The sequence below is a fragment of the Pelodiscus sinensis genome, chromosome 8, assembly GCF_052426305.1.
Source record: "Pelodiscus sinensis isolate ZL-2025 chromosome 8, ASM5242630v1, whole genome shotgun sequence".
NCBI lineage: Eukaryota > Metazoa > Chordata > Testudines > Trionychidae > Pelodiscus > Pelodiscus sinensis.
In genome coordinates this window covers 2,054,374-2,071,496 of record NC_143059.1, presented here as the reverse complement: position 1 = coordinate 2,071,496, position 17,123 = coordinate 2,054,374, and the positions used below count along the sequence as shown (strand labels likewise).

Here is a 17,123-nt window from a genome sequence, read left to right as displayed (position 1 = left end):
CTGTGCTGGTGGGGGGAGTGTGTAACTGCGCTGGTGGGGGGAGTGTGTAACTGGAGTGTGTAACTGCGCTGGTGGGGGGAGTGTGTAACTGGAGTGTGTAACTGTGCTGGTGGGGGGAGTGTGTAACTGCGCTGGTGGGGGGAGTGTGTAACTGGAGTGTGTAACTGCGCTGGTGGGGGGAGTGTGTAACTGCGCTGGTGGGGGGAGTGTGTAACTGCGCTGGTGGGGGGAGTGTGTAACTGCGCTGGTGGGGGGAGTGTGTAACTGGAGTGTGTAACTGCGCTGGTGGGGGGAGTGTGTAACTGCGCTGGTGGGGGGAGTGTGTAACTGGAGTGTGTAACTGCTGGTGGGGGGAGTGTGTAACTGCAGTGTGTAACTGCGCTGGTGGGGGGAGTGTGTAACTGGAGTGTGTAACTGCGCTGGTGCAGGGAGTGTGTAACTGCTGGTGGGGGGAGTGTGTAACTGCGCTGGTGCGGGGAGTGTGTAACTGGAGTGTGTAACTGCTGGTGGGGGGAGTGTGTAACTGCTGGTGGGGGGAGTGTGTAACTGCGCTGGTGGGGGGAGTGTGTAACTGCTGGTGCGGGGAGCGTGTAACTGCGCTGGTGCGGCGAGTGTGTAACTGGAGTGTGTAACTGCGCTGGTGGGGGGAGTGTGTAACTGCTGGTGCGGCGAGTGTGTAACTGGAGTGTGTAACTGCGCTGGTGCGGCGAGTGTGTAACTGTGCTGGTGGGGGGAGTGTGTAACTGCTGGTGCGGGGAGTGTGTAACTGCGCTGGTGGGGCGAGTGTGTAACTGCGCTGGTGGGGCGAGTGTGTAACTGCGCTGGTGGGGCGAGTGTGTAACTGGGCTGGCCCCTTCCCCTTGCTTCCTGGCCAGAGGGAGTTTCCCGCGGAGGAGTGCAGGGGCCGTGATTCTGGGCGTGTGCGGTGGCGCACGGCCCCGAGAGGCGCGTGCTGGTTCCAGAGGGGGGCCGATGCCAGTCTCCTCTCCCCTGTTCAGTGGGGCTGTGGGGCCGATGGGGCAGGGCGCAGTGCTTCATCGGGATCTGCGCAACCGTGCGGCCTGTCAGCACAGCCCTGGGGCAGCGGGGCGCTCTCGTCCCCCGGCCTAGGGCCACAGCTGTGTGGAGAGCAAGGCTTGTCCTGCGCCCCGGGAACGGCGAGGGGAAGGCGCACGGCAGCTCCCTTGGCCTCAGCAGGAGCTGGTTCTGAGCGTGCTGCTCGCGGCCCGGCATGGGGAATGGCAGGCCAGGGCGAGAGCGGGCGGGGATCTGGGTGGGAAACCGGGTGGGACGGCGGCAAAGAGGGAAACGCAGAAGGGGCCCGAGACCCCCCCACCAAAGGAACAAGAGAACCAGTCAGTGGTTGCTGCTGTGTGCGCCCCCTGGCTCTGACTGACGCACACACGCCCCGCCCGGGAACCCTGCCTGCTGCTCCGTGTTCGGAGACACTCGGATGACATGGGAAGATGGCTGCCACGGCGAATGATTTTCTGGCATTCGATTGAGAGGGTCTAGCAGAGACCCGCTACAGCAAACGCTGCGGGGGCCCTGCTGGCGCCGGTACACGTCTCTGTCGCAAGGAGGAAGGGAAGCGTTTCTCCCGTCGCCCCCCCGCTGCGGGCACGGTGCCGAAGGTTGCTCCGGGTACATCGACTCCCGCTATGTTAGCTGCGTCGCTGGAATTGCGCACCTCAAGCCACCCTTCCCTCGCAGCGCAGTCTGGCCGAAGTAGAGGCCGCTGGTCTGCGCTATGCGAGCCAGGACAACCGTTCCTACGCTCGGAAAGGGGGGCCCCGTCCCTAGCGGTGTAGGGCACCGGTCCTAGCAGGGGTGCGGCGACAATTGGCTCAAGCCCTGCAGACGGGACACAGCCCAGAGCATTCTCCCAGGTGTTTCCTTTGGGGAAAGGGAGGGAGAGTCTGAGCTCTGCAAAGGAGACTCGGGCAACAGGTCTCCCATTCGTATTGGAGGTTCCTGGCTTGGTTAACGGCCTTTCCCGGGGGCGGGAAGGGAGCCTGGCAGCGCCACGGCCGGGGTTCCTTAGGCGCCTGCCTCCAGCTCTGGACGTCAGGGTTGGCCTGCACCGCAGCGGGAGGGCAGGGCACGTTGGCCAGGGACGACTGATCGCAGGCAGGATGGTCCAGCGTCCGAGAACTGCCCGGAAATCCTGGAGGACAGACGCCTCCGCCTCAGGCTGACGTGGGAGGGACGGGCTTGTGCGGAAGGGCAGTTTCCACAGCAGCATGGGATGTGGGTGTGATCGGTGCCAGCTGGACACCTGGGGCCAGCCAGCGCCCATGGGCAGGGCCGTGGGGGGCGGCCTGGGGCGCCCCCCCGCAGTCCTGGGAAGCGGTGAAATGTCGCTGAGGCAGGAAGGTCCCACACCGTGTGCCTGCCTGCGCCCCGTGGCCACTGGCAGTCAGCCCAAGTCTGCTCTCGCCGGGCCTCCACCTGCGCCGTGGGGCCGTCCCTCGAGAGTAACTCGCTGCCTGGGACAGACAGCTCCCAATTCCCTGCTCCCCCCGCCTGCCGGGGCCTGCACCCTGGAACGAGCCATGCGCCGGCTCCCTGCACTCGCACTGACCCCTCCCCTTGTCTCTGCACCGGGCTCCCCGTGCCCGTCGCTGGGGCGGGGGCCGCAGTGTGGGACCCGGGGAGCTGACGGGGGGATGTGGGATTTGCTGCCCGGCTGTCTCAGCGCGGGCGTTTCACGGCTGTGCGTGTGGGGGCGTCGTGGGCTGGTCATGCAGCACAGACCAGGCCCAGGACAGGGTCCCTCGGGGTGGGGCCCTGCTTCATGCTTCGCTCCAGGGCCATCGTTTGCAACTCTGTTACGCGGGCCCGCGTATGGCCCAGCTGTATGGCCCTGCGGCTGTCACCTGGGCTGCTGGTCCAGAGCCCCTGTCCCGGGGCAGGTGCCTTGCCACCACGAAGGCCAACAGGGTTCGGAGCGACTCCACTTCCTTCCAGCGTGGACACCAACTGAACGTGCCTTTCTCTCTGCTGTCCGTCCCGTCCCCACAGGCTCTCCTGAACACGCAGGCCAAGCTGAGAGCGCTAGTCCCCAATTTCACCTTCAACCTGGGCTTCTCGGGCAAGTTCTACCACACAGGTGAGCTCCTTCCACCACCAAGCGTTGCCCTCCGGTCCCGGGGCCCGTGGTGCGGCACAGCTCCCCAACCGCGTGCAGGGCACCGCCTGTCCCCTCCGGTCGCAGGGCCCGTGGTGTGGCACAGCTCCCCGACTGCATGCAGGGCACCGCCTGTCCCCTCCGGTCGCAGGGCCCGTGGTGCGGCACAGCTCCCCGACTGCATGCAGGGCACCGCCTGTCCCCTCCGGTCCCGGGGCCCGTGGTGCGGCACAGCTCCCCGACTGCATGCAGGGCACCGCCTGTCCCCTCCGGTCCCGGGGCCCGTGGTGCGGCACAGCTCCCCGACTGCATGCAGGGCACCGCCTGTCCCCTCCGGTCGCAGGCCCCGTGGCGCAGCACAGCTCCCCGACCGCGTGCAGGGCACCGCCTGTCCCCTCCGGTCCCGGGGCCCGTGGTGCGGCACAGCTCCCCGACCGCGTGCAGGGCACCGCCTGTCCCCTCCGGTCCCGGGGCCCGTGGTGCGGCACAGCTCCCCGACCGCGTGCAGGGCACCGCCTGTCCCCTCCGGTCCCGGGGCCCGTGGCGCGGCACAGCTCCCCGACCGCGTGCAGGGCACCGCCTGTCCCCTCCGGTCCCGGGGCCCGTGGCGCGGCACAGCTCCCCGACCGCGTGCAGGGCACCGCCTGTCCCCTCCGGTCCCGGGGCCCGTGGCGCGGCACAGCTCCCCGACCGCGTGCAGGGCACCGCCTGTCCCCTCCGGTCCCAGGGCCCGTGGCGCGGCACAGCTCCCCGACTGCATGCAGGGCACCGCCTGTCCCCTCTGGTCGCAGGGCCCGTGGCGCGGCACAGCTCCCCAACCGCGTGCAGGGCACCGCCTGTCCCCTCCGGTCCCAGAGCCCGTGGCGCGGCACAGCTCCCCGACCGCGTGCAGGGCACCGCCTGTCCCCTCCGGTCGCAGGGCCCGTGGCGCGGCACAGCTCCCCGACCGCGTGCAGGGCACCGCCTGTCCCCTCCGGTCGCAGGGCCTGTGGCGCGGCACAGCTCCCCGACCGCGTGCAGGGCACCGCCTGTCCCCTCCGGTCCCAGGGCCCGTGGCGCGGCACAGCTCCCCGACTGCATGCAGGGCACCGCCTGTCCCCTCTGGTCGCAGGGCCCGTGGCGCGGCACAGCTCCCCAACCGCGTGCAGGGCACCGCCTGTCCCCTCCGGTCCCAGAGCCCGTGGCGCGGCACAGCTCCCCGACCGCGTGCAGGGCACCGCCTGTCCCCTCCGGTCGCAGGGCCCATGGCGCGGCACAGCTCCCCGACCGCGTGCAGGGCACCGCCTGTCCCCTCCGGTCCCGGGGCCCGTGGTGCGGCACAGCTCCCCGACCGCGTGCAGGGCACCGCCTGTCCCCTCCGGTCCCGGGGCCCGTGGTGCGGCACAGCTCCCCGACCGCGTGCAGGGCACCGCCTGTCCCCTCCGGTCCCGGGGCCCGTGGCGCGGCACAGCTCCCCGACCGCGTGCAGGGCACCGCCTGTCCCCTCCGGTCCCAGGGCCCGTGGCGCGGCACAGCTCCCCGACTGCATGCAGGGCACCGCCTGTCCCCTCTGGTCGCAGGGCCCGTGGCGCGGCACAGCTCCCCAACCGCGTGCAGGGCACCGCCTGTCCCCTCCGGTCCCAGAGCCCGTGGCGCGGCACAGCTCCCCGACCGCGTGCAGGGCACCGCCTGTCCCCTCCGGTCGCAGGGCCCATGGCGCGGCACAGCTCCCCGACCGCGTGCAGGGCACCGCCTGTCCCCTCCGGTCGCAGGGCCTGTGGCGCGGCACAGCTCCCCGACCGCGTGCAGGGCACCGCCTGTCCCCTCCGGACCCGGGGCCCGTGGCGCGGCACAGCTCCCCGACCGCGTGCAGGGCACCGCCCGTCCCCTCGTGTTGCACTGCCCACAGCGTGCTGGGAACAGCCTGCGGTTGTAAAGTGCTGTCTGTCCGACTGAATCATCCCGGCAGCTCTTGTGCACTGAGTGTGGCGGGACTGCCTCTAGCCGGTGTGTAGGGGTGCCTGGCTCCCCGGGGGCATTACCGGGGGTAGCACTGCCTCTGGCCACTGCCCACCCTCCTACTCGCGCCCTCGGCTCTGCCAGGCACCGACGAAGAAGACGAAGGCGACGACATGCTGCTCAGGCACCGGAAGGAGTTCTGGTGGTTCCCGCACATGTGGAGTCACATGCAGCCGCACCTCTTCCACAACGTCACCGTGCTGGCCGAGCAGATGAAGCTCAACAAGCAGTTTGCGCTGGTAAGAGACGACACGCCTGGGCCGTGGGCTCTTCAGATCCCACAGCCTCCCACCCTGCCCCGGGCTTGGCTCCTGCTGGGCCCGGCCCTAACGTGGCCACTCTGCTGGGTTGGAAAGCTGAGGGTGAATCCCTGGCCCTGCTATGTTCCCCGGAAGTGCCCAGGGCCCCTGCGTCCCGGGGCCTGTGCAGCTGTGGGGCTCACGCTGCACTGCAGAGCCTGGCTGCCAGTCAGTACCGACTCGGGCTGCAGAGGGGCGTTTCCGGCTCTGTCCTTACCGTCTCGCTGAGGCTTGGCAGGCCTGACCAGTAGCCCAGGACAGGGGCCTCCCCAAGGGGAAGTCTCCTGCTGTCAAGCGGAAGAGGAGGGGCCAGCTGGACGTCCTGGCTTGCCACTGGAAACCCCCGCCCTGTTGGGGAAGCCCGAAGCAGGACTTCCTGCAGCGCGTGGGGCCGGGCGGGGTGCTCAGATGCAAGCCAAGCCCCCCCGGGTAACGCTGCTGTAATGCTGGGCTCTGCGTGCCCAGCCCTCTCACTCCCCGCAGAGCCGAGCTGCCCCCACGCGTGGCAGGCTCCGGGCAGCGCCATCGGAAGGGCCAGGAATGAGCCCGGTTTGTCACAGCCCCGACCGGCGGGCAGCTGCTGCGGTTGCTGCGTGAGCACCGGGTCCAGGGCAGCTGCTGAGGCAGCCGTGGGCCGGCCGTTCGGCGCTGAGCGAGAGCTGGGTTCTGCTTCCAGGAACACGGGATCCCCACAGACTTGGGCTACGCCGTGGCTCCCCATCACTCGGGGGTTTATCCCATCCACACCCAGCTCTATGAGGCCTGGAAATCCGTCTGGAGCATCCAGGTGACCAGCACGGAGGAGTACCCCCACCTGCGGCCTGCACGGTACCGGCGCGGCTTCGTCCATGACAGCATCATGGTGAGTGCTGCCAGCGGGCTGGCTCTGGGCGGCGTCGAGGTGCCAGTGTTGAGGAGCTCCACCCAGCCCCTCGAGCGCTGACGCTGCCCGAAGCCACCAGGCAAAGGGGGAGGAACCTGCAGGTTGCTGTGCGTCTGATCAGTCGGGCAGTGGCTCCAGGACGTGAGCTCCCAAATGGCAGCAAATCCGCCTTGTGATGCTCTGACCCCAGGCCCACAGAGGCACCGTGGCCATGTCTGCAGCACCCCCCAACCTGCGTGGTAGATGGGGGGTCAGCCCCTTTGGGAGCACGCAGCCGAGACCCCACCGGCACTCAGAGCAGGACGAGCATGTGAGCAAAGGGACGGTCGGAGTCCTGGAAACCTGTCCTCCCGCGCTGGCCACGATCTAACGGTCCCTTTCCCCAGGTGCTGCCGCGCCAGACGTGCGGGCTGTTCACTCACACCATCTTCTACAACGAGTACCCGGGGGGCTCCAAGGAGCTGGACAGAAGCATTCGGGGCGGCGAGCTCTTCCTGACGGTGCTTCTGAACCCAGTATGTTTGCCCACGGGAGGGCAAGGTCGATTGTGCCCGTGGGGGATGTGGAGGCGAAAGCTGCTCCTGCTGCCTGCGGGGTCCCTACCACAGGGCAGGGGCAGCCAGGGCCTGGCAGGAAGGGGCTGCTGTGCCGATCTGGGGCAGCTCTGACTGCTGCACCAAATGTCCTGGGCTCCTTTTCCTGCTTGTGTATCTGGGGGCCGCCACTGGGCTCCATTCCTCGGGCATCCCACCCCCCGGAACCTGGACGCGTGGGAAGCTGTGTGGTGCGTGTGTTCTCTGCTGTCCTGCCCAAAGCCTTTCTGGGAAATCCAGGCCTGCCACGGCTGGTCCCAGCCCCACTCGCCCTGCTCCAGCAGACGCCTTTGCGCCCGCCAGCCTCTTCCCAGCGTTCTGCTGCGGGTGGGGCCTCGCGACTGCCCACCGCCACCCTAAGCAGAGAAATAAACCGGGTGGCGGGGCTCAGACCGCCAGGAGCAGGAGTTGAGGAGGCCGCCACAGGAAGGGGCCTTGCATCTCCAAGCCCATCGCCCTGTCAGCCACCTGGTAACCCTTGCGTCTCCAAGCCTATCGCCCTGTCTGTCAGCCCCCTGGTAACCCTTGCATCTCCAAGCCCATCGCCCTGTCTGTCAGCCACCTGGTAACCCTTGCGTCTCCAAGCCCATCGCCCTGTCTGTCAGCCCCCTGGTAACCCTTGCATCTCCAAGCCCATCGCCCTGTCTGTCAGCCACCTGGTAACCCTTGCGTCTCCAAGCCTATCGCCCTGTCTGTCAGCCCCCTGGTAACCCTTGCGTCTCCAAGCCTATCGCCCTGTCTGTCAGCCCCCTGGTAACCCTCCCAAACCTCTTTCCCTGGAAATACCTAGCGAGGGTTGGAGCGGGATGTTCCCCTGGCTCCTTGCTGTCGGGTCCAAAGGTCGTCCCTACTCTCCCGTGCCAGATCTGCCCTTCGATACACTCGCAGCAGTTACTCCTCTGCCCCAGAAATGCCTGGTCTTGGTGTGGACGTTAGTTGACAGGGTGGTTATTGCCTCTCCCACCCCTAAAACCAGCCTCCCCGCGTCAGGGGAAGCCCAGTTATCCACTGCCATCTCCCCCTTAGGGTCCTGGCAGCGTTCCTGACCCTCAGGAGTGGTAGGAGGGAGAACAGCAGACTAAAGGCAGTGGATTCCAAGGAGGCCGATTAGCAAACTCAGGGAGCTGGTAGGTAGGGTCTTGTGGGAAGCAAGTCTAAGGGAAACCAATTCCAGCAAGTCGGCAGCTTTTCCGAGAAACATTATTAAGGACATGAGGAATTATCCCACGTGCATAGGAAAGAGAGGACGTTTGGCGAGAGACCTCCCTGGCTTCCCCAGGAGATGGTCAGTGTTCTGGAACTCCACAGAGTCCTACAGACCAGGGACACTAGGCCAGCGTCCAAAGGGCAAATAGAACAAAGCACATCGTTCTGTTGAGCCGGAATTGGACAGGCCAAGCTCAAAGCAGCTAGGGAATGGAGGGAAACAAGGGAACATTCTCCAGCTACGTTGGAAGGAAGCCGACGAGCAGGGACAGGGCAGGGTCGTTCCTCAGTGGGGGCGGGGGATGTGGAAATGGCAGAGGGGCTTACTGACGTCTGTGTTGGGTTCTCACTGAAAGGTGTTGGGTGAGTGCCGGTGCCAGTGAGGTAGGATCCCAGGCTAACAAGTATCTTAGCTACAGCAGGTGTCCCCAGGGCCTGATGAAAGGCCTCCCCAGAGTATCTTTGCAAAGTCATGGAAGCGGGAGAGATCCTGGGGGCTGGAACAGGGCAGCCTGTAAGGGACACGCACCTGTAAGGGAGCCTAGACCAGCCGTGGCCGACCCGAGGCTCTTCCCCCCCGCCCCAGGTGCAGCTCACAAAGCCCCCTGTGGCTCGAAAGCCCCCCTGCCCCCCCCCAGAAATGGCCCTCTCCTCCCGGCTCCCTGGGCTGACCCACTGCTGTCTTGGCTCTTTGCCCAGAAAGGGTTGGCCACCCACGGCCCTGCTGGGAGGGCCTCTCGAGGTCTGATCTCAGCAATTCGTTATTCTTGGGTCCCTGCTGCTTGTCCCAGGGGAGGCCTTGGCAGCTGAAGCCCCTGCACAGACCAGAGGTCACGATGCCCCGGGTCCCTCTCTAGAAAAGGTGGTGGCAAGAGGAGTGTCCCCCTCGGTCGCCCGCGGGCCTGGCCTGTGGAGGTCAGCCCGGTGGATGGGGGTTCCCGTTGGGCAGCGCTGCGCTGAATCTGCCCCCATGGAGCGATGTGGCTGTCTGCTCCCGGGCCCGTGCTGCAAGTCCTGGCGGAGATTCCTCCGGCATGGGAGCGCTCGGGGTCATTCCCTTCCCGAACGAGCCCTGGCAGGCCTGGGCTTCTGCCCTGCGCCGCAGCTGGTGCCGGGGGCCGTCTCCGGCGCTGCGCACGCAGGGGCCTCCGCCCGGGCTCCGGCTTTCCCGGCAGGTCACTGCGAGGAACTCGCCCCTCTGGAGCCCGACACATCGCTGCTTTGCCTCGGCAGCCAGACCTCTCCTGGGGGGCCTGGAGTCGCCCCAGGGCGAGCAGGGTGCAAACTGCTCGGCCTGTCAGCGTCTGGGCCAGGGCTGCGTTGGAAGGGCCCAGCGGGCCCCTGCAGAGCCAGTAGCTGCGCCGGGACGGTCTCCTGCCACGTGCTCTGCTCCCAGCACTGCTGGGAGTCACCCGCCTCCCTCTCCCCGGTGCCCGCTGGGCTGTGGAGCAGTAACCCGGGGCCTCTCGTGCCTCTGCCCAGAGCCTAGGGGAGCGGCACCTTCGCCAGCCCAGCAGGGCCCCGGTGGCCTCGGTTCCCCACTTCCGACTCTTCCTGGGTGCTCCCCTGGCGCCGGCGGGCAGCCCCGCGAGATCCTCCTGTCCCTGTGCGCAGATCAGCATCTTCATGACGCACCTGTCCAACTACGGCAACGACCGGCTGGGGCTGTACACCTTCGAGAGCCTGGTGCGCTTCGTGCAGTGCTGGACCAACCTGCGCCTGCAGACCCTGCCGCCTGCCCCGCTGGCCCGCAAGTACTTCGCCATCTTCCCCCAGGAGAGGGACCCGCTGTGGCAGGTGAGCCGGCCGAGCTGTCCCCTCGCCCCCCTCGGCTGCCCTGCCCTCCCCAGCCCGCCCATGGTCTTCCCCATCTGCCCTGCTCTTCCCCCCCGCCCTCCATGCTCAGCCCATCTGCCCACCCCCAGCCATGCCGCTCTGTCTCCCCTGGCTGCCCACCCCAAGCGCGCCCCACTCTCCCCTGGCCATTCAGGGCACCTCCCCGGGCTCTGGCAGGAGGCTGTCCCTGGCGGGCAGGGTCCTTGTGGCCTCGCTCCCTGGTCCTAAAACCCGCTGGGGGAAGGGCTGGGGCAGGAGAGAGCCATCCCTGGCCCGGAGCGGGTCCCGGGCACTTGGCTACTGCCGTGGGCAGGGCTGCTCAGGCCACTGACCCTGAAGGAATTTCCCAGCACAGAGTCGTGCGGGTTTCATGCCACGGGCGGAGGCCGTGGTCTGTCTGCCGGAGCGGCGCTGCGGGGACAGCGGCCACGGGCCCCCTTTGCACGGCATTGTGGGTAAAGCCCTTAGGGACTTGGGTGCCTGGGCCGATGGTCTGGTACCTGGGTCTCTGCTGGCGGGCGGGGACCCCTGGCCGGTGCCAAATCCCGTCCCTCTGCCCTGCCCTGCAGAACCCCTGTGACGACAAGCGGCACAAGGATATCTGGTCCAAAGAGAAAACCTGCGACCGGCTCCCCAAGTTCCTTGTCGTTGGACCCCAGAAAACGGGTAAGTGTGCAGCTCGCGTCCCGCCTGCGGCCCCCAGTGCGCACCCGGGACGGGCGGCTCCAAAGCACAGAGCCCGAGAGAATCACGTGGGCTCAGGGCTGCCCCAGGCGAGAGGGGCCCAGATCCCTCCCAGAGACAGGCAGAGCGATCACCCCAGCGAGACGCCTGCTCCCCACCCCTTGGCGAAAGGCGGCTCAGCCTTGCGGCTGGAGTTCTCCCGGCCCAGCTGCCACCCCTCACAGGGGGTCTCTGCTGCTGTCGCACCACTGGCAGTGCTTGTGCTCGGTGCCCGTGCCGCACGGGCACTGCCCTGCAGGGACGCTGGTGCTCGTGTCGGTGCCCGTGCCGCACGGGGGTGCCCTGCAGGGACGCTGGTGCTCGTGTCGGTGCCCGTGCCGCACAGGGGTGCCCTGCAGGGACGCTGGTGCTCGTGTCGGTGCCCGTGCCGCACGGGGGTGCCCTGCAGGGACGCTGGTGCTCGTGTCGGTGCCCGTGCCGCACGGGGGTGCCCTGCAGGGACGCTGGTGCTCGTGTCGGTGCCCGTGCCGCACGGGGGTGCCCTGCAGGGACGCTGGTGCTCGTGTCGGTGCCCGTGCCGCACGGGGGTGCCCTGCAGGGACGCTGGTGCTCGTGTCGGTGCCCGTGCCGCACGGGGGTGCCCTGCAGGGACGCTGGTGCTCCTGTCGGTGCCCGTGCCGCACGGGGGTGCCCTGCAGGGACGCTGGTGCTCGTGTCGGTGCCCGTGCCGCACGGGGGTGCCCTGCAGGGACGCTGGTGCTCCTGTCGGTGCCCGTGCCGCACGGGGGTGCCCTGCAGGGACGCTGGTGCTCCTGTCGGTGCCCGTGCCGCACGGGGGTGCCCTGCAGGGACGCTGGTGCTCCTGTCGGTGCCTGTGCCGCACGGGGGCTGCCCTGCAGGGACGCTGGTGCCCATGCCGCATGGGGGATGCCAGGAGCTCAGCAGCGCTGCCAGAAGTCACCAGCCTGCAGCTGCTCAGTGCCTGGGTTGACCCCAGCTCTGCTCACTGCTGCGGCTTGTTGTAGGCACATCGGCTGTGCACTTCTTCCTCACCATGCACCCGGCTGTCACCAGCAACTTCCCCAGCCCCGGCACCTTCGAAGAGATCCAGTTCTTCAATGGGCCCAACTATCAGCGCGGGATTGACTGGTAAGAGGCCGCGCTCCTCCCAGCCAGCCCTGTCGGCGGGCGGGCGCCCTGCGAGCACCGGCCGTTCTCTCTCCACTTGTTCTGCCCAGCCACTCCCAGGAGCTGGGGCTCTGGCCCTGGGTGCGCACGCTAGTCCCGAAGGCACAGCCACTCGGGAGGTCGGTGGCTGTAACCCAAGACAGGCCTTAAGGCTCAAGAACATCCCCTCGAGGGAGGCCCCCACTGCACTGGGAAACTGAGGCACAGAGACACTAGAGGACTTGGCTGAGGTCACACTGAACCCACATCTCCACGCCCCAGCTAGCCTGCTACCCACAGGGTGTTCTTCACGCACAGCTGGAGGCTGAGATCCTGGAGAATAATCAGGGGGCCTCACAGTCTCCCCAGCCACTTCCAGGCACCGTGGGCAGGGCAGCGGCTTTGCCTCTTAGCACCTCGCCCCCAGCCCCTTCCCCGCGTTGGCCCAGTATGGCCTGGGCCACCAAGCTCCTCTGGTTTGCCCTGCGCCGCCACTCCGCTCCCTCCAGCTCGTCTGCTCCGCTCTGCTCGGCAGGTACATGGAGTTCTTCCCCGTCCCCTCCAACGCCAGCACCGACTTCATGTTTGAGAAGAGTGCCAATTACTTCGACACAGAGGTGGTACCCAAGCGAGTCGCAGCCCTGCTTCCACGAGCCAAAATCATCTCCATCCTCATCCACCCAGCCAGCCGAGCCTACTCCTGGTACCAGGTACCCCCCTCCTGGGAGCGCGGCGTGCAGCCCGCGTCAATTCCCCGCATGGTGTCGCCCATGTGAGCGGAGTTCTCCTGGGAGCGCCAGGGATCTGGCGCGTGGCGTGCAACACCCCCCCCACACACGTGGTGTGTAGCCTCTGTGAAATCCCCGCGTGGCATGCAGGCCGTGAGACCCCCCCCGCGTGGCATGCAGGCTGCGTGAGCCGAGTTGTGCCGGGAGCGCCAGGGCAGGCTAGTTCTGGAGGGAGCGTGTGGATTTGTTCACAGGAGAGCTGGTCAGTGCGGTGCTCTCAAGGGCTGCATGCACGTTGGCTGGGAGAGTTCTGTGCTCTGACCTAATCGTGTGTGTGTGTGTCCCCAGCACCAGCGCGCCCACGGCGACCCCGTGGCTCTCAACTACACCTTCTACCAGGTGGTTACGGCCAAACCGCAGGCCCAGCTGGAGCTGCGCAAGCTGCAGAGCCGATGCCTGGTCCCGGGGCTGTATCGAGCTCACCTGGAGCGCTGGCTGACGTATTTCCCCTCTGGGCAGGTACTGAGCTCTGCTGTGCACGGCCTCCCCAGCCACTGGCAGCAGGTGGTTCTGGGCCCAGAGGAGTCACAAAGCGAGAGAGCCACATGGCCTAGTGAAGCTGGGCGGGCGGGGAGCCGGTCGGTGGATGGTGGGCAGGCAGGGTGAGGACTGAGTGGGCAGGTAGGGTGGCTGGCTGAGGGCCGGGCGGGCAGGGTACAGGCTGGGCAGGCTGAGGACCAGGTGAGCGGGGGCCGGTGGGCTTTTCACAGCTCAGACAGGCCAGGCCTGTGTCTGTCTGGTCACTTGCGGGCGTGACTCTGGGGGCAGGGGCAGACTCTTGCCTGCTGCTCTCTGGGCCGGGCCAGCGGCTGACTTGGCTCAGGCTGACTCTGTTTCAGCTGCTCATTGTGGACGGCCAGGAGCTGCGGACCAAGCCTGCCTCCGCCCTGGAGAGCATCCAGAAGTTCCTGGGGGTGACGCCGCTCTTCAACTACACCCAGGCCCTCAGGTAAGGGTGCGCCAGTGCCGGAGGGGGCGTGGCCTGGCCCCTTGTGAGCGAGGGCCGCCAGGTGTGTGCCCAGCAGCGTGTGTGGCCACACACCCAGGCCCTCAGGTAAGGGTGCGCCAGTGCCAGAGGGGGCGTGGCCTGGCCCCTTGTGAGCGAGGGCCGCCAGGTGTGTGCGCAGCAGCGGGTGTGGCCACGGTGCACACTCCCAGCGCTAGAGCCGCGCCTGATGCGTCCGGGTCCGTGCATCCTTTTCAGGTTTGATGAGGCAAAGGGGTTTTGGTGCCAGGGGCTGGACGGCGGGAACACGAGGTGCCTGGGAAGGAGCAAAGGCCGGCAGTACCCGGACATGGACGCCTCGGTGAGCGACGGCCCGGCCGGCTTTTCTGAACGACAGCTCAGATGGGGCACGTGGCTCTGGGGCCGGGTGCAGCTCCCCCCCCCCCCCCCCCCCCCCCCCCGCTGTCCTCCCCAACCCGCTCCAATTGGCCGGGTGCTGGAGCCATGTGCATCTCAAGGGGGGGTGGGGCTTCATGCACCGCCCCCCACCCCATTCTTACAGCTTCCATTGGCAATGGGAGCTGCCTGGGCCGTGCTTGGAGCTCTGCAGAGCAGCCCCCCCTGACTCCCACAGAGGGCACAGCCTGAGCCCGACCCCCTCATCCCTGCCCCAGGTCACACAGCAAACCCCCCCCCCCCCCCTCACTCGGTGTGCTCGCCCCTCCCCCACAGGCTCGGCTCTTCCTCGCGGACTTCTACCGGGAGCACAACGTGGAGCTGTCCAAGCTGCTGAACAGACTGGGGCAGCCCCTGCCCACGTGGCTGCGGGAGGAGCTGCAGAATTCCAGCTGGAGCTGAGGGCACTGCTGCTGCCTGGTGCTGTGTGTCCGTGGATGTAGACGCTACGCTCCGCGGCAGCCTCCCCCGGCGCCACCTCGAGCAAGGAGCCGCAGCTGGAGCCTTCCCCCACGTGTCATGGGGCGGGGGCACCCGCCTGGCTACTGCACAGTGAGCCCGGCTCTTACTGGCCTGTTACAGAAAGGCAGTTGCACCACGACTCCAGGGACGAGCCCCGCTTGGGTAACTGCACAGGGGGAGGGGGATGAGCTGCTGCAGCCCAGGCAAGTGGGGGAACCCCAGCTTCAGGGCAGCCAGGCAGGGGAACAGCTGCTGCGGCTGCGCTCTCAAGGGCCCAGGAATCTGTCGTCTTCCAGAGCGAGGAGAAGGGAGGTTCCAGCTGCAGCCTCCACGGCCCAGTTAGCTCGCAAGGCCTGGCTGCAGCTGGTGAGCCGACTGCTCTCTGCTAGGAGGCTGTGGGAAGTGGGCCCCAGCCCCCAAGGGTAGCTTCTTCAGTGAGCGCAGAGAGGGGCCAACCAGGCGCCTCCTCTGCCTCGCACTTAGTGAACCAAGACAGTCCTGGTGCACGAGGCGGGAAGCACTAGTGTAAACATCTCCTGCCAAGTACTTCACCTCTGCTGCGGGCTGAGCCATGGGCATCTGAATGCCACCTTCCCGGTCTTGCGGTACGGAGAGTGGGGCTGAAACCAGCCAGCCTGGGCCCCTGCTGAATGTTAAGCTGCAGGGATCCGCTTCTCTCCCTGAGCCGTAGGTATTGTGTATTTGAACTGGTGCGTTTACCCTTGTGTCCATGTGTGTCGTACGCACTAGAGCATTTTATCCAGCTGCTCCACAGGCGGGCAAACCTGGTGCGGCCAAAATGCCCAGCCCTAAACCCCTCTCGCCATTGGAACAGAGGTGAGCCCCACGTCCTGCACTGGAGTCACGGTTAGTGTCATTCACATTGAATGAGGAGATGGAGAAATTCTTGGCTCGCGCCACTGAGCACAAGTGTCTGAATAAAGGCTCGAAGTAGCAATCAATGGGTTCAATAAACGTACCACTTGTTTTCTACGCACTGACTGCTTGGCCTGGTGTCCTGGGGCTGTGCTCAGCTGGACCAAGTGGAGGGCGGGAACAGGGGCATGAGGCTGAGCAGCTAGAGCCAGCAGCACGGTTACACTGTCTGGTTCAGTGCACGGCCAGTGTCTGCCTGGCACACTGGTTAAAGGCAGCAGCCCTGTCGTCCCCCCCCTTGCAGCCAGGACCAGCGTCTGAGACAAGCACCACCCCCCCCCCCCAAGGGTTGCACTGCTCTAAGCCGGCCAGCACAGCCCCTCACGTCTAAGGGGGGAGGTTCTCACAAGGAGGGGCCCCACGCAGGCACCAGCTCAGTCCACTGCTAGCCTCACACAGGGGTGGGCTATGTGCCAGCTCCATGTTAGGCAAAGACAACAGACTGTTCCCCCTCCCCCCTGCAAAACCAGAGGTCCAGCGAGCCCAGTGTCTGTTCATCCCCTCTGCCAGGGGCTAGTCGGCACATGCCCAGCTTTGGGACAGCAGCAAGGGACCTGGCCTCTGCTCAGCCGGCCCTAGAGCCCGGCACAGCGCCGACACACCGAGTTAGTGCAGCGCAAGGGACCTGGCCTCTGCTCAGCCGGCCCTAGAGCCCAGCGCAGCGCCGACACACCGAGTTAGTGCAGCGCAAGGGACCTGGCCACTCTCAGCCGGCCCTAGAGCCCGGCGCAGCGCCGCCACACCGAGTTAGTGCAGCGCAAGGGACCTGGCCACTCTCAGCCGGCCCTAGAGCCCGGCGCAGCGCCGCCACACCGAGTTAGTGCAGCGCAAGGGACCTGGCCACTCTCAGCCGGCCCTAGAGCCCGGCGCAGCGCCGACACACCGAGTTAGTGCAGCGCAAGGGACCTGGCCACTCTCAGCCGGCCCTAGAGCCCAGCGCAGCGCCGACACACCGAGTTAGGGCCCTGGCCTCTGCTCAGCCGGCCCTAGAGCCCGGCACAGCGCCGACACACCGAGTTAGTGCAGGGCAAGGGACCTGGCCACTCTCAGCCGGCCCTAGAGCCCAGCACAGCACCGACACACCGAGTTACTGCAGCGCAAGGGACCTGGCCACTCTCAGCCGGCCCTAGAGCCCAGCACAGCACCGACACACCGAGTTACTGCAGCGCAAGGGACCTGGCCACTCTCAGCCGGCCCTAGAGCCCGGCGCAGCGCCGACACACCGAGTTAGTGCAGGGCAAGGGCCCTGGCCTCTGCTCAGCCGGCCCTAGAGCCCAGCACAGCGCCGCCACACCGAGTTAGTGCAGCGCAAGGGACCTGGCCTCTGCTCAGCCAGCCCTAGAGCCCAGCACAGCGCCGACACACCGAGTTAGTGCAGGGCAAGGGCCCTGGCCTCTGCTCAGCCGGCCCTAGAGCCCAGCACAGCACAGCACCGCCACACCGAGTTAGTGCAGGGCAAGGGACCTGGCCTCTGCTCAGCCGGCCCTAGAGCCCAGCACAGCACAGCACCGCCACACCGAGTTAGTGCAGGGCAAGGGACCTGGCCTCTGCTCAGCCGGCCCTAGAGCCCGGCACAGCACCGACACACCGAGTTAGTGCAGCGCAAGGGCCCTGGCCTCTGCTCAGCCGGCCCTAGAGCCCGGCACAGCGCCGACACACCGAGTTAGTGCAGCGCAAGGGACCTGGCCTCTGCTCAGCCGGCCCTAGAGCCCAGCACAGCGCCGCCACACCGAGTTAGT

The 17,123-nt window shown here is 67.1% G+C and overlaps 1 protein-coding gene across 2 annotated transcripts in view; it reads left to right on the top strand.

Annotated features, from left to right (window-relative positions):
* Nucleotides 1–15,441, top strand: part of NDST2 (N-deacetylase and N-sulfotransferase 2) — a 124,009-nt gene extending 108,568 nt beyond the window's left edge. Inside the window, exons 5-16 of one of the 2 annotated variants that reach the window (XR_016350133.1) lie at nt 3,025–3,112; nt 5,213–5,367; nt 6,104–6,289; nt 6,697–6,825; nt 9,724–9,906; nt 10,515–10,611; nt 11,655–11,778; nt 12,332–12,506; nt 12,873–13,043; nt 13,408–13,533; nt 13,789–13,891; nt 14,263–14,296. Coding sequence is in view for 1 of the 2 variants with exons in the window: in XM_089780004.1 (XP_089636130.1) it covers nt 3,025–3,112; nt 5,213–5,367; nt 6,104–6,289; nt 6,697–6,825; nt 9,724–9,906; nt 10,515–10,611; nt 11,655–11,778; nt 12,332–12,506; nt 12,873–13,043; nt 13,424–13,533; nt 13,789–13,891; nt 14,263–14,388 (1,647 nt within the window). In the remaining variant the exon portion in view is untranslated. Of the gene's footprint in view, nt 1–3,024; nt 3,113–5,212; nt 5,368–6,103; nt 6,290–6,696; nt 6,826–9,723; nt 9,907–10,514; nt 10,612–11,654; nt 11,779–12,331; nt 12,507–12,872; nt 13,044–13,407; nt 13,534–13,788; nt 13,892–14,262 lie in introns of both variants that reach the window. The other variant, XM_089780004.1, reaches the window with a different exon arrangement.
* The last annotated feature ends 1,682 nt before the right edge of the window (nt 15,442–17,123 follow it).